The following is a 15,089-nucleotide window of genomic DNA, read 5'->3' as shown; positions in this document are numbered from 1 at the left end:
CCTGAGTCGGCTTTACCGGTGGCTGGAAAAATTACCATTATTATTACATGAAAAAAAACTGTCTTTGTGAATAATGTAACTAATGCTTTACCTTGTATATGATGAAGCAACTATGAAAACGTGATAAACCCTTACCTATGTTCTTATTGGCCTTCTCCCAGCCTGCTACCCAGCATTGACTTCCAATGGGGAAGGTTCTGGCATCGCTAACATCCCACACAGGCTGGATATAATCTTTGTAGATGACTGGCTTAGTCAGCTGCAGCAAAGCAATATTAGAGTCTGTCATTTTGCTCACTGTAATGTTCACAACGCCAAGGGACATCTCAAACTTTTCAGAGTTACGCACAAGATGCTGGCCATAAAACACACTCCACTCACTGACATCTGGATTGGAAGGGCACCTATTCCATTATTTCTCATAATTGTCTTCGATGAAGAATTATTGAAAATAAATATCTTGCACTTACGTAGAGAATGTTTTGTGATTAGGGTTCCTCCACAAGTGTATACTCCATTTTTGTGGACACGAACCATCCAAGGCCAGGTTCCTCCAGGTACAACACTGTGTCACCGACAGCACGAATGTTTATGGGAGCTTGACCACACACTGATCCTATGAAAGAAACATAAATAGGGGCAGCAGACATGAATGATAGATGTTAGAAAACAAAATGATTAAAACTAATAGTGAAACAAATTGGGCAAGAAAGGTGGGCCAGCTGCATTGTTGTCATCTCAGAACTAAACACGTCAAAGATAGAAGTTGTTCAGAAATAGACAAAAAACATTTCCATCAGCACCTTCACCGCGACAGGTAACTGATGTTATCTACTACTACTGTACTTGTCTTTTAGTGCAGACACCAAAAAGATCTTAACAAAGGTAAACAATTATGAATAGCTCTTGCTGACGTGTTGAAATAACTTAATGTATGACATAATAAAAACAATACTACACAGGTGTGTATACGTCTTAGTACACAAGCTAAAGATGTTCTGTTTCCATTGGGACTTTAAAGGGCGTATTGTGCTTGATGAGCACTTCATTTGCATTTTTATAGTTGATGTGTCCCTCTAAAAAAAACAAAATTGTTATCTATATCAGGAATGAAATGCAGAATATTAGGAGATTTGCCTACTTCCACTAACTACTCCTTTTTGGAGTAAAACTAATCAGGAAGAAGTGAAAAAAGGGCTTACATGAAATACATTATGTTTTAAAAGTGCCCTCTATAATTGCTTCCGTATGATTCAATAGATTATGTTAAATCAATCCGTGCCAATGCCTTTTAAATCGAATCTGAAATTAGAGGGAGGTTGGCTCATGAATAAGATTTTAAAGGGCTTTAATTTCATAATCCTCCATCATAATGTCATGATTCTTTCTGAGTGTTATTCTGAGGTGATACTATTAATCTGAAGTGAAATAAGTATGTAACAATAGACCGTTTCATTTTAAATCTAATCTGAAATACATTTTTGATAATAATTTAGCTCATTATCAAGATTTTAAAAGGCTTTAATGTTGAAATTGAACATCATAATCTCCTGATATTCTCCAGGGGGAACTCAGAGGTTGTCTGCAATCAAACCGTCACACAGTGTAACCTTGACATGTTTTAATTTAAGGCAGTGTAATCAGTCCTTTTAGTATTTGGAAATGTATTCTTTAGCAATTGGTTTGAGTAAGTATACACACACAACTGTAATTTACATATTTCTTTTTAGAAGAGGTCATTATTATTGGATTTGACTCATCATTCATTATATATTAATTCCTACTCAATAACCTTTGGTTTAAAACGTTATTGAGTAGGAATTAATATAGAAAAAATAAAGTTTCACAAGACTTTAAGCATTATCCATGTTATTTGTGTGTCATACATGCAATGCAAATACTACTGTGTTCTTTTATAACTCCACTTCTCTGATAACCACACTCAACATGATAACACTGTATGTGGCTCTATCTCCTGGTTAGATAGAGCAATTGCATGTATCTCGAGTAATTCACCACCTAATAATTTAGTAGATTGTTGTTGTCTGAACAAGCCAGGCCTAAATCACATGAGGCAGGAGGGAATATAAAAAAAATGTGGAATCTGCATCACAAATACACATTATTATATATATACAGAATGTTTCTGTACATAAAAATCATCTTATAGATCTTCTAATATGCATCTCCAGGCCTGTTTCTCTGAACAATCTTGACAGGTGTAAACACTGCAGAAATACTGTGGGAGAGAATTTGCTTTCCATATCAAGTGTGGCTCCAGCTAAGCACAGAAGGGTGTTGAATTTCTCAAATATCACTTTCTATTCAGCCTTCTCCTTCATTCCTTCAATTGCTGTCCTCCGTCTCAGGTTGGTGAAGAGCAACGCAAAGTTGATGATATATGTTGACACGCAGACCATGCAGAAATCCCCCAGAACAAAGGCGAGAATATATGCAAGATAGAGTGAGCCGGCCACAGACACCCAGGAGGAGGAGACCAAGAGCATCACTGCTTTTTTAGACAGAGATAGTCCTGCAATAAAAGACAAACATGGAGGAGTTCTTCAATACAATAGATTATATAAGTAATATTGATAAATCGAAATTGATAAATAATAACAAAATCAAATGTTGTATCTCATAATTACTAGGCATTGCAAACTATTTATTTTGTCTAAAAACATAAAGCAGGACACTGTAATGTGCTGAAGTTATTGACAGACTAACCCAGGCCAATCTGCAGAGTGTAAAACATGAGGCCAAGCACACTGTTGGGCTGGTTCAGAGGGCTATCTTTGGCAACAAACAACTGGACCAAGCCAAAACCTCGTCCCCATCTGCCAAAAAAGAAAGTGGAAACAGGCAAAAAGATGCAGTCATGAAAAGAGAATTAATAGATAACCATAATGGTTTATATATTGATTTATTATTCTCATAATGTAAAATAGTTTCTGATTTGAAGCACTTTCAAAATATTTTAACACGTGGCAAATGAAGGGGGTCGTGATATATTCAGATTTTACAAGCAAACAGGGCAAATAATCCAAAATGATTTAACAATCACTAAAGTATAAAACGAGGTGTAGTGATTGTGCACAACAGAGAAGGTACGTATGAGCTACTAAAGCCACACGAAGGTTAAGAAACATACCTGGAGGTAAACACTTTGGAGCAGCTCACAGACTCCCCCAGGTCGCACATCGCTCTGTAATCTGGGTTTCTCTCTCGGGACAGCTCGACGTGAAGCGCATAAACAGACAGAAACAAACCCAAAACGCATAGAAATATGCGCGCTATTCTCTCCCATTTCGGCATTGCCATGTTTATTCACGTTTAGATCAATTTAAATGAATCCAGTGGTTAAAAAGACCGACAAAAAAAACAAGGCTTCGTTTCTTTCCAAACCACACTTGGTCAAGATGACGTGTTAAAAATCTGATTCTCACTTTTGATTGGTCTAGGGATTTTTGTCACGGCCTTTCATTGGACAGCCGATGTTAGACCAGCAGAGAGATACCGACTGTGTATTCAATGTGGACTTCAGTCTGTCTGTCTCATTCAGTGGTGGAATTAGGTTCAGTAAAAGTACTGTATAAGCACTGTACAATAATAATAATATAAAAGTAAAAGGCCTAAATTCAAAAATGTAATTAATAACAGAAGAAGCCATCAGCAAAATGTACATAATTTACCAAAAGTAAAAGTACTTGAAATACATTATAATTTGTAGCTGATCAAGATAAAGCTAACTTCAAATAGGCCGACTTTATAGTTATTATTTATATGCACCTAGTAGACCTACAATATCAACTAATTAGTGGGTCCTGCTTTATACCCTATATTTGTATATTGTATTGCCTAGTGTCAACAATCAAATTGTAAATGTTCATTCAAATTCATACTGTGAATTATGTATAATTGTGTCAAATCAAACTGCAATACAGCCACTAGATTGTGTATTTACCTAATACTGCATTATGTGATATATAAACTGATCACATATTTGGGATTTAGCATTTTAAGCTGTAAAGTAAACAATAATGAGAGATGCCAAATAAATGGAGTAGGCAGCATAATGTTTCTTTCGGATTAGTAGACCTAGTGGAAGTGAAAAGTATCAACAAATGTAATACTCATTTAAAGTGAGCACATGTAGCATACTTGTTTACTTTCCATCACTGTGTATAACTAATTTACAAGCACCTCCAAACACTATATCAGTTTTTCTTTCTGTATTTCAACGTTTTCATCTGTCAATCTTTTCTGTCGGTCTATTTATCAACCAATATGAGCTCCAGTCACAGCAATTAGGGTACTTAGTTGCTGTTATTATCTGTTGTAGAAGAAATAGTATTAGTTAGTGTTCTACTTTACAAGTTGTCAGTTATTACGTCCATGATACTACATATATAGAGGTTTAACTGCAGGTAATTTTGTCAATATGGCCCCCACCTAGGATTATAAAATTCTGGAAACGGCGAAAACAAAAAAACAAAAAAAACAGAGACCCTACTGTCTGCCGTAATGTCCCGCCTGCCATCACGTTCTCAGCTCCGATTGGACGATTCTTCGGACGTCGCCCCACCTCGTTGGTCCACCATATGCCACTCAAACCCAACACGGAAGTGCACGAGGAAGCGGCAGACAAAAACAAGAGATAGCAGTGCCACTACGGGATTAAAAACACAATTGCGGATGTTGTGGGTTGCTCACAAGGTGAGAGTTTGATCCACCACATAAAAACACCTCTCTATGTGGCCCAGTTTGGTTTTATTAACTGATAAAGACATGGTTTAACGGGTTACGATCAAAAAGCCCGAGTTCCAGGTAACAAGCCTACGCCCCTGCGTCAAGTGGGTACGGCTGCGTCTTTATAATGTTGCTACAGTAGTTTATTTTAACCACGCCGTAAAACCAAAAACATGGGGTCTTTGAATGCATCTCCGCGTGGATTTCTTTCTAGCTGTAACACGTTTTGGCCACCTGACCTAATGGGCCTCAGGGATGAGAAGCGGCTGGGCAGCGTGTCGGTTATGCCTGACTGAATACAATGCATATGTTTATCAATATTGTGACTAAACAATTGCTAACCCATTATCTGAATCATGTTACATTGTATTTGTGTAGCTGTTCAGTCTCCGCTGGACTAAATTACCACTAAAAGTGGCTCCACGGGGGCCCCGGAGGAGGAAAGGCTTTTCTGGAGTGTTACAACTTAAGATACCGCGATGTTGGCGTCTAAAGAAACGTGAATATTACACGTTTGATTCACATCAGTGGCTTTAAGCTCTTGTCTTTTGGCTTCAGAGGATCATTGGTTTTTCATGTTTAACCTGATTGTTTCATTGTTGCTGCTCAACCAAGGATGGATTACATGTTGTTGACATGTTTTCAAGCATATCAAACCTTTTTTGATGATACATATGTTGTAGCAAAATCATTAAGCTACAGTAGGATCTTATTTTTTTAAAAATTGGGCAACTTTGTACAATTTTGGAGAGTGTGCGCATACAAAAATAAATAAAACACATACAGGGGGGTTGAGGTCAATGAGGTTCGCCTCATTGACCTCAAGGTCATTCATTCATTATTCCACGAAATCGGTTCGTAAGGGTTTTATGTATCTCACCCACTTGTCCCAGAGTTGAATAAACACGTTTCTCTGAAAGCGAAGGGAAAAAGGGATCCTTGGAATAACATAGATGTCGTTTATATCTATGATAGATATCTATCCACTCCTGTAACGTGGGGGGCTCAGAAAGCAACCAGCGCCGTGTGAGCACTTTTATTGAATTAAATACATTAGTCATTTAAATTTTTGCACATACGTTTTGTTGGATGTAATGCATAATGGTCCAATTTCAGTTTGAACTTCAGTTGGATTTTTCAGATTTTTGTTATTGTGATCAATATTATAAAATATCCATATTAATATTGTAGTAGTAATTTCAACTTTATCAACCAGCCATAGTTGTAATAAACTACAGAAAAGGATCCCAAACCAACAATTAGGACAAATACAATGTTGCTTTTTCTAAGGTATGAGCCACATCATGTGGATGTAACTCAACGTGTAGAAAACAAAACAAAATTCTTTATGTTCCTAATCGCTGCAGTTAAAAGTGTGTCAGACAGAATAAAACAATTAACTTTGCTATTTTTTTAAATTCTTTACAGAAAAATGTCAACTAAGGAGGGAGGAGTAGGAAAACATGGTCAACCTGTGGCCATGTCGCCTGAAAGAATGGCCACGGACAAAAGCAGGGAAAACCAGAACCAGCGTGAAGTCGAAGCAACAGGAAGCGCCGCAGACACCAGCACAACCTTGGCTTTGCTTAAAGCACACTCTCTGGATGTGAAGTTTGACGTCGGAGAGGAGTATGATGTTATCGAAACCATCGGCACAGGCGCCTATGGTGTTGTTTCATCTGCCAGGAGAAGGGACAATGGTAAGGTTGATGAAAAACTTACTTTATCGGAGTACTACAATGTCCAGTCTTGCTGTGTTTTTTTCATTGGGGCTCATCTACATTTCACAGGCCAGCAGGTGGCGATAAAGAAGATCTCCAATGCTTTTGAGGTGGTGACGAATGCTAAACGCACACTGCGAGAGCTAAAGATTCTCAAGCACTTCAAACATGACAACATTATCGCCATCAAAGACATCCTGCAGCCTAACCTTCCTCACTCGGCCTTCAAGTCTGTGTATGTACTTTATTGTCAGCGCAACTTTGGTGGTAAATAACACATGCACGTTATTCTTCCTCAGGCTTGAAAAGTCAGAACAACTCTGTATTTATTGATAAAGTAAATGTCTGAAAACTTTGGAGATTTGGATGTAAAAATTGGATGTTAAATTCCAGCCAACATGTTTACACACAACTTAACATTCCACCAAGTTATATACTCAGATGCTATTTTTGCCTACTAAAACTCTTACCATTTGACTAGTTGTGTTTTTCACCCATCATGAGCATTCACTAAGCTGGTTGTGTAACTGAGAGAATCTCATAGTTATAGATTGTTATATCTTTTTAGATAACCATGCCTCAAAGGATGTCGCATACTTTTCCACTTCCCATGTGTGCAGGTACGTGGTGCTGGACCTCATGGAGAGTGACTTGCACCAGATCATACACTCTTCCCAGACGCTCACCTCAGAACACACACGCTACTTTCTGTACCAGCTCCTCCGTGGCCTCAAGTATGTGCACTCTGCTAACGTAATCCACCGCGACCTCAAACCCTCCAATCTGTTGGTGAACGAGAACTGTGAGCTAAAAATTGGTGACTTCGGCATGGCAAGGGGTCTAAGTTTACACCCGGAGGAGTCTCATTCCTTCATGACTGAATATGTGGCAACTCGATGGTACCGTGCTCCAGAACTCCTGCTGTCCCTGAATCACTATAGTTTGGCCATTGACTTGTGGTCTGTGGGCTGCATCTTTGCGGAAATGTTGGGGCGTAAGCAGCTTTTTCCCGGGAAGCACTACGTCCACCAGCTCACGCTCATTTTGGGTGTGTTAGGCACTCCTCCCGAGAGGTTGATTAGTACTATAAGGGCTGACAGAGTACGCTCCTATGTTCAGAGTCTTCCATCCCGGTCTGCTGTGCCTTTGGCCAAACTGTACCCGCAAGCGGAACCGGAGGCTCTGGACCTGCTGGTTGCCATGTTGCGCTTTGACCCTCGTGAAAGAATCACTGTGACACAAGCGCTGGAGCATCCTTACCTGTCCAAGTACCACGACCAAGATGATGAGCCAATTTGCGTGCCAGCTTTTGACTTTGAATTTGACAAGCTACCAATGAACAAGGAACAAATTAAAGAGGCGATTTTGATGGAGATCCAGGACTTTCATCAAAACAAACAGGGCTGTCGTCAAAGACTGCGCTTCCGGCCCTTGCCGAGGGCAAACGGCCGAGCCGCAGCACAAAGCAGTAACCAGTGTAATGCTAAGCCCTCGACCGTTAACTTTGGCAAATCAACACTGGTTCCTATGGCACAACACCCGCAAGCAGCACAGATACAGCAACAGCAAATGAGAGAAGGGAAATCTCAACAGCAACAAGATCACACACCAGCAGAAGGGAACCACACATTTACAAATCAGATGCAAAACTTTAATAAGCCTGCGTCCCTTTTAGAAGGTGCCCCACCTCATGGGACCCATAATTTGCCTCTTCTTTCTAAAAGTGAAAGTGGCCCAGTTGATGTGGACATGCCTAGTGCCAACTCAGACAGCGGTCAGCCAGAGACTATAGATTTAACAACACCAGTGTCGAGTCAGGATGCTCCATTGGAAACAATGCGAGAAGGTGAGTTACAGGAGCAGCTGACCGGAAGTCAGGCTCCTCTGAGCCAGTCCACCCAGAGCCAGTCCATGACCCAGGCTCCCACCTCTGTTCCTGCAACACCAGCACGGACCATGACACCCCTACCCACCACTGTGCCTTCCCTTTGTCTCTCTGTGGCACAGGCCCAGTCACTGTCTCAGTCCCTTTCACAGTCACTGTCCAAGAATACCAGGCTGCCTCCCGGTGCCGGAGAGGGAACTAGGAAAGAAGGAGCTATTTCAGAGGATACTAAAGCTGCACTTAAAGCAGCTTTATTGAAATCAGCTCTTAGAAATAAAGCCAGGGGTGGTAAGTTCACGCTTTTACATATCCACTTATATCTTTGCCATGTAAATCTTTGGATGGCCTTTATCAGAATTGTATATTGTCATTGCAGATGGAGGTACTTCTACGGCGGGCAGTGACGCTGGAGCAGGAGGAGGTGTATCGTCCTCCCTGTCTTCTGTTGCAGATTTGCGTCGGCCTGTCACGGCACAAGAGCGTCAACGAGAAAGAGAGGAGAAAAGAAGGAAGAGGCAGGAACGAGCAAGAGAGAGGGAAAGGAAAATTAAGGAAAAGGAAAGAAGAGAGGGCAGACAGGGGGACTCGCTGGGCGGGGTTCTGCTGAGCGACGACGACAAAAGCCTTTTGCAACGTTGGACAAAGATGATGGACAGTCGAAATGAGAAAACTCCTGAAAACGATGGAGCCAAGAATAAGGATTGTAATGTGAACTTGCATCGTGGTGTCGCAATCAGTGATAACGCTCAAGGAACACTGAACAATAAAACAGGCAAGGAGGCCAGGTCTCACGAACAGTTAATCTCTCAAGTTAAACCGAACCAGCAGGGCGTGTTTCAGCCTCCCAGTATCCAGCAACCATCATTACCTTTCTCCATGAGCCAGAGGAAACCTCCAGTGGATATAGTGGTTGCTGTAAGCGGAGGGATGGATATAATGACTGTCACTAGTGGCTTTGTTAAGAACAACACGCTCAAACCTCACAGTGAGAGCAACGGACAAAGTGGTTTCAACTGTTTGGGAAACTGGAACGGGAATCAAATAGAGACAAGGCCACCACAACAGCCACAACAGCCACAACCAAACAGGAAACCGCAGCCTCCACCGCCGAGCTTTCTTCAGCCACAGCTCCAACCTCAGAGTCAAACCCAGCCGGACCCTCAACCTCAGTCGCAACTGCTTCCTCTTGAGAGTTTCTTGACTAAAGCTCCAACATTAACCACCAGAGAGACAAATGGGAATACCGGACGCCAAAATAACCCCCAACACAACCCCTCGACTGCACCCGTTTGTCCGATGGAGAAGCTGTGTCCTTCCGTAGGAGAGAAATCTGGGCCACAGACCACACACCCTCTCTGTGGGGCTTTGGGGGTCCCCTCACAGCCTCATCCCAGTTTAGGATTCACCGATACTGGACAACAAGGGCCCCCCATTGCCCCTGACATCCATACAGTGACACTGCAACTCTCAAAGTCCCAGGTGTGATTTACTTGTTAAAATATTGTATTGTCTTTTGCAGCTAGCATAAAGAAGCCATGTGTATTGATCAAAAAGATCATTTTATTGCACGCATACACAAGGCCTAAATGTCACAATCCTCTGCTTGCCTTGAACTGATCTTAAGGATAGAGTTCAGTTCACCCAATGTTCCCCCCGTGTCTCCTGTCAGGTAGAGGACGTTTTACCCCCAGTGTTCTCGGTCACCCCTAAAGGCAGTGGGGCTGGGTATGGCGTGGGCTTTGACCTGGATGACCTTCTCAACCAGTCTCTCACAGACCTGCAACACTGTGACCGGGACAGGTAAGGGCTTATCGAGAGTAACCTTGGTTTCTAACACTGCTGTCACGAACAAAAGCAGTCTAAATAACAGATTTCTGCCTAAGTTTTACCCATTTATGTCAGACTATTATGTGGTAGTTAAGATAAAAATGGCTCTGCAGCTGTACAGTAATTCTGGGTCACCGACGGCTAAAATGTAATTAGACCGTGCACAGCTGTGTGTCTATTGCAGTGTTGTTTTTTTTACACCAGATTTGTAGGTTAAACATTGCTCATCTGCTGTGCCCGGTCGCTGTAATTCCTCAACGCAGGTTAACCCACCAAGTGCAAACACCCAATCTCACTGTCCTCCTTCGGACTTCCTGTCTGCCCTTTGATGATTTCGTTATAGCCGACAACTGCTTTCTTATAATAAGTTACATTGTATATTTATTCAAGTGTCAAAGCAAGTAAAGTGTGTTTTATGAGCGCTGAGCATGCACTGAAAAACTGCTGTTTAACTACTAAATACAAGATGTCTCCTACTCAGTGTATGTGTATGAGAGGTTGAGTTTCATGAACCATGATTGGCTTCCAAACTTGTGATTCTCTCATATGTACACATCCTAGACTCAGATTTAAGGTGAGCTTGGAGAAGATTCATCAGATGAATATGAAAACAGCCTTCAAGTGTCAAACTCTGCACTGACATCATGCGGCACAGTGAAGCTCAAACATGATCCAAACGAAGGCCACGTTTAACGCTTTCTATGTTTTCCTCCTCCATCAGTTATGACTCGGCTCCCCTCTCGGCTTCCCTGTTATCTGATTGGAGCGAGGTTCACCGCATGACTCCAGCTGATCTGGAATCGCTGCAGCAGGAGTTGCAACTCGGCTCTCCCATGATCCTCTCTGATAACATTCCCCCTGATGCCTGACCTTCCCTGCCTGGAATTTCAATGACAGCTCTTTGAGTTTTGTAAATCTTAGATTTTTGTTTTTAGCATGAAAATCTTGAGGGAAGACTTATCACATTTATTTAAACGCTAGCTTTTTTTAAATAGGCATTACCAAGCAGTCTTTTTTACCATTATGACATGCTGCGCTTTCTTTATAATAAAGAAAAAAACGTCATCACCGGTCTCTGCCATTTTATGAACAACAGTAAAATGAGCAATTTAAACAGATTAAGGCTCTGTGAGGCCTTTTTAAAATTACTTTAATTTTAAACAATAACATTTGAACTAACAAGGCTCAAATAATTTACATTACAGATATGTGTACTGAAAAATAGGTCATATTTGTTCCAAAAAACAGGTTTGTAATTGATTGTTCAAAGTACTTAAAATTGAAAGTGGGTGTCCTAGAGGCGGATACAAAAGACACAAATGAAGCTTTGATACATAAACAACACGATACTAGTAAAACATTTCCAAACTCAGCAATCAGAAGTTGAACAGAGCACTGAATTTAAGAATCAAATGACTATTTATTTAGCTCATAATTCACTTATTTAGCTCATAATCACTTATTAAGCTCATAATTCTGATTTAAAGTACAAAAATATCAAAACTATTTATTTTTAAAGATCATGATGCAAAGTTATAGCTCTAAAAGATTATATTACAGTGTAGGTTCCATATGGCTTCATGTGCACATCAGGTCCAGTTTTCTAGTTTTACTATTCAGGATAATGTTGGACACAGGTCAGACATAATTAATCTCATCCTTCACTTGGCTTGGTTTGCGTTCGACCTCCCAGTAATCCAGTTCTCAGGGTTCTACCTCTGAAGCAGAATCAGTAGAGTGGACAGGCAGCTGACCAACATGGCAGCCCTCCCACACCACTTCCGATTAGCTCGTCCATACAGACGGATCTCTGGTATTGTGTTTCTGAGGAAGCTCGAGAAGGTGGTCACTCGAGCATAAACACCTGGTTGGTTTGGGAGAGCACAGCCCTGTCCAAAACTCACCACTCCAGCCTGCACCCAGGTCTCATTTACCATCTGGCAGACAAGGGGCCCTCCTGAATCACCCTGAAGACAAGAGACAAACATGCACATGACTCATTCAGCTTTCACCACTGGGAGGTATCAAAGTGCTCAAAAGGAAGGATTTTTTAAAAAAGGATGGCGCATGATTGCAGAAAATTAACAATCCAAGTTATTTACAATGCAGGTTCTTGTTTTCCTGTATACACTTGTTGTATGCAAGCATGTATTCTGAATGTAAACACAGCAGTACAAACAGCTGATCCAACAGTACCTGGCAGGAATCCTTGCCGCCCTGCTGGTATCCAGCACAGATCATGTCATACAGAATGTCCACAGTCTCCTTCGGGTTTGTCTGGTACATCTCCTGACATGAACTCTGGGAGATGATTGGAACCTTCACTTCCTGCAGAGTCCCGACACCTGACAGAGGTACTGAGGGGAAAAGTGGGGACAGATAGAAGATGAAGAACAACAGGAGTGTAAGACTTTATTTCTACAGTTGTACAGGTGGTCAGTAAGCTTTGTTTGCTTTTATCTACAGTTGTGACACACACACACACACACACACACAAAATAATTAACCTGTGAACTCATGATAACGGCATAACAAACTAAAAAAGTTATTCCATTCCATAGGGAGGCGAGCTGCTGCAATACATTTAATCAGTGGTGTGGTGGGTACCATCGTTACCTCACAACAAGGGCTGGGGTTCGATTCCCAGGCTAGACAACCCTCTGCATGAAGTTTGCATGTTCTCCCCGTATCTGTGTGCATTCTCTCCGGGAACCTCCCACAGTTCACTGACAATCCTCAGCTTGGGTTAATTGAAGACTCTAAATTGCCTGTAGGTGTGAATATGACAGCCCTGCAGCAGTCTGGAGAACTGTCCAGGGTGTACCCTGCCTTTGTCCAATGTCAGCTGGGAAATTAATATCATCAATATATATTGCAAATGTATGAAATCATACATGTAAAATAAAAAAAACCAAGTGTGTTCTCTGATCATATCACAATTCCACTGAAGGTCAATAAACGAACATATTTATTTATGACCCAGCCTGTAAAGGACTGGCTTTTATAGCCAATCTGGGAAAGAGAGAGTAAGTCATATACACTTTATTTCTGACGACTGTTCTTTATACCTTGACCTACACTTTTTCCTATTGCCTTAAATCCTCCAGGCCAGATTCCGAAATAAATAAATAAAAAGGGCATTTACGAAACTTTATGAGTTATCTGCACATGTGCAAAGAAGATGTGAAGAATTGAGCAAGCCTTACCATCATTTCGCACGTTCCCCCAGCCGGTGACATAGCACAGCATGCCACCTGAGAACAGGGTGCCAGAGGCCGGCAAACAGACGGGACGGACATAATCTGACCACGTTACTGGGCTGGACAGCTGCACCAGCGCCATATCTTTCCCTTCTTGAGGATTTCTGTAATCGGTCGGGATCACCACCCGTCTCACAAAATGCGAAGACTGGTGCTGGTTGATGCCATTCAGCTGGTGTCGGCCAACATAGATGGTGTAAGAGCTCACGTCGTCGGGACTGAAAGAAGACAGGACAACAAATGGCAGCTGGAAATCGAGAGTTGTCGAATGGCTTTATGCCAGGCAGGTGCTCCTTGAAATGGGTTTGATGTTTACCATAATCTAGTAAAAACTAAAAGTTTAGCACACTTGCAATCCCTTTATGAACAACATTTGAGTTCTTAGACAATGAAACTCATTGACCCAAATGCATGACCAACAGACAACTTTACCAACAATGTTAAATAATTAATTAGATGTTGAATCTAAAAAGGGGAGGTAAGTTTGATGTTAAACTTTTTTTTCTTCTTGAAACTGCAAAGACATCCCATAAGACGACTGAGGCTCACAAAAGAGTTTTCTTACTTGGGGAAACAATGAGCGGCTGATAGGACCCAGCTCTCTGTGATGATGGAGCCTCCACAGATGTGACCACCACTGACTGTCTGGAGGCCGAGAGAAAAGGAGTGAGTCACCGCAGCATCACAAGCAAATCCCTCTCTCAGCAGGTCAGCAGATAAACAAGACCAAACCACAACATAGAACTACCAGCAGGCAGAACTGATACGTATGGGAGCTTTCAGTGGGACCTACCTGTATATCCACCTGCCACGGCCAAGCCCCGTATTCGGCGTCGATCCCTCCCACAATCCTGTTCGTAACTATTGTTGGTCGGCCACATTCTTGTGCGTAGGAAGCCAAAATACCTAAATGTAAACACGAATTACATTTCTGAACACCCTGACCGATGTCGCTGATTATTTCTACACTACGAGCCCAAAGCAACCCGGTTGATTGAGTTGGCGTACACACACATTGTATGCGTTACAGGTGGACAAAGAAACGGAAGAGACGTGGACTCAGAAAGAGAGGCGACGACAGGGCGAGGCGGGTTTGACGGTTAACACTCACCTGTTAAGCACCAACAAATGGCATACAACTGTAATCTCGGCGACATTGTGTTCCAACAAGCTACACTTCTGAAGCAGAGCCAACAATTAACGTTATCTCAGAAATCACCACAAAAAAAAATCTCTGCAAGGTTACATCCACCTTTCGACTTCTTCTTCTCTTGTGATTGAAACTGGAGCAGGACAGGGAATATTAATAAAAAAAGAGTACATCTCCTTGCGGTTTACAATCGACAATAGCCTTTTTAGGGATTCAGGCTTCCCGAGTGAGGTCTCAGGTAAATTCCAAGTAAACGGGCTAAAAGATGGCTAACTGTGCACACAACTACACCCAATCCAACCTATTGTCCCGCCCTCCTGATTCACCTGAGCCAATGGAATTTAGGGAACGCAACCGCAGACGAATCAGATTCTCCTCTTAAATTGGTCACAGGTAAACTACATTAGCCGTTTTTTGTTTTTTTGCTGAATAACATGAAACTCTTCGTCCGACAAAATGGGCCTTGTTGTATTTTATAGACTGCAACAGTTTGTTCA

The 15,089-nt window shown here is 41.7% G+C and overlaps 3 protein-coding genes across 3 annotated transcripts; 1 reads left to right on the top strand and 2 right to left on the bottom strand.

The window, feature by feature from the left end:
- Nucleotides 1-1,606: 1,606 nt before the first annotated feature.
- vkorc1 (vitamin K epoxide reductase complex, subunit 1) lies at nucleotides 1,607-3,416 on the bottom strand. The gene is made up of 3 exons (XM_034558928.1): nucleotides 3,152-3,416; nucleotides 2,728-2,837; nucleotides 1,607-2,533 (listed from the first exon to the last, which is right to left on the bottom strand). Exons 1-3 carry the CDS (start codon nucleotides 3,319-3,321, stop codon nucleotides 2,322-2,324), a joined length of 492 nt encoding a protein of 163 aa, XP_034414819.1. The 5' UTR covers nucleotides 3,322-3,416; the 3' UTR covers nucleotides 1,607-2,321.
- A 1,198-nt stretch (nucleotides 3,417-4,614) lies between these two features.
- mapk7 (mitogen-activated protein kinase 7) lies at nucleotides 4,615-11,390 on the top strand. The gene is made up of 7 exons (XM_034558331.1): nucleotides 4,615-4,716; nucleotides 6,178-6,449; nucleotides 6,540-6,705; nucleotides 7,091-8,643; nucleotides 8,732-9,834; nucleotides 10,025-10,155; nucleotides 10,904-11,390. The coding sequence occupies exons 2-7, from the start codon at nucleotides 6,182-6,184 to the stop codon at nucleotides 11,049-11,051; spliced, it is 3,369 nt and encodes a 1,122-aa protein (XP_034414222.1). The 5' UTR covers nucleotides 4,615-4,716; nucleotides 6,178-6,181; the 3' UTR covers nucleotides 11,052-11,390.
- On the bottom strand, nucleotides 11,294-14,854 carry zgc:92313 (uncharacterized protein LOC436869 homolog). Its single transcript, XM_034558332.1, has 6 exons — nucleotides 14,554-14,854; nucleotides 14,236-14,348; nucleotides 14,008-14,087; nucleotides 13,389-13,660; nucleotides 12,379-12,539; nucleotides 11,294-12,149 (listed from the first exon to the last, which is right to left on the bottom strand). Exons 1-6 carry the CDS (start codon nucleotides 14,597-14,599, stop codon nucleotides 11,895-11,897), a joined length of 927 nt encoding a protein of 308 aa, XP_034414223.1. The 5' UTR covers nucleotides 14,600-14,854; the 3' UTR covers nucleotides 11,294-11,894.
- Nucleotides 14,855-15,089: the final 235 nt, after the last annotated feature.

This window comes from Cyclopterus lumpus, chromosome 19 (assembly GCF_009769545.1).
Source record: "Cyclopterus lumpus isolate fCycLum1 chromosome 19, fCycLum1.pri, whole genome shotgun sequence".
In the NCBI taxonomy this organism is placed as follows: domain Eukaryota; kingdom Metazoa; phylum Chordata; class Actinopteri; order Perciformes; family Cyclopteridae; genus Cyclopterus; species Cyclopterus lumpus.
The sequence above is the reverse complement of the archived record's forward strand: the minus strand, read 5'-3'. Positions and strand labels throughout refer to the sequence as shown.

Coding starts and splice junctions, on each gene's coding strand:
- vkorc1 (XM_034558928.1), bottom strand. CDS start 3,321: ATGGCAATGCCGAAATGGGAGAGAATAGCGCGCATATTTCTATGCGTT. Junction 2,838..3,151: donor TCCAAAGTGTTTACCTCCAG/GTATGTTTCTTA, acceptor CTTTTTTGGCAG/ATGGGGACGAGGTTTTGGCT. Junction 2,534..2,727: donor CACTCTGCAGATTGGCCTGG/GTTAGTCTGTCA, acceptor CTTTTATTGCAG/GACTATCTCTGTCTAAAAAA.
- mapk7 (XM_034558331.1), top strand. CDS start 6,182: ATGTCAACTAAGGAGGGAGGAGTAGGAAAACATGGTCAACCTGTGGCC. Junction 8,644..8,731: donor TAGAAATAAAGCCAGGGGTG/GTAAGTTCACGC, acceptor TTGTCATTGCAG/ATGGAGGTACTTCTACGGCG. Junction 10,156..10,903: donor CAACACTGTGACCGGGACAG/GTAAGGGCTTAT, acceptor CTCCTCCATCAG/TTATGACTCGGCTCCCCTCT.
- zgc:92313 (XM_034558332.1), bottom strand. CDS start 14,599: ATGTCGCCGAGATTACAGTTGTATGCCATTTGTTGGTGCTTAACAG. Junction 14,349..14,553: donor CATTTGTTGGTGCTTAACAG/GTGAGTGTTAAC, acceptor GTTTACATTTAG/GTATTTTGGCTTCCTACGCA. Junction 12,540..13,388: donor GGGGAACGTGCGAAATGATG/GTAAGGCTTGCT, acceptor TTTTCCCCTCAG/TACCTCTGTCAGGTGTCGGG.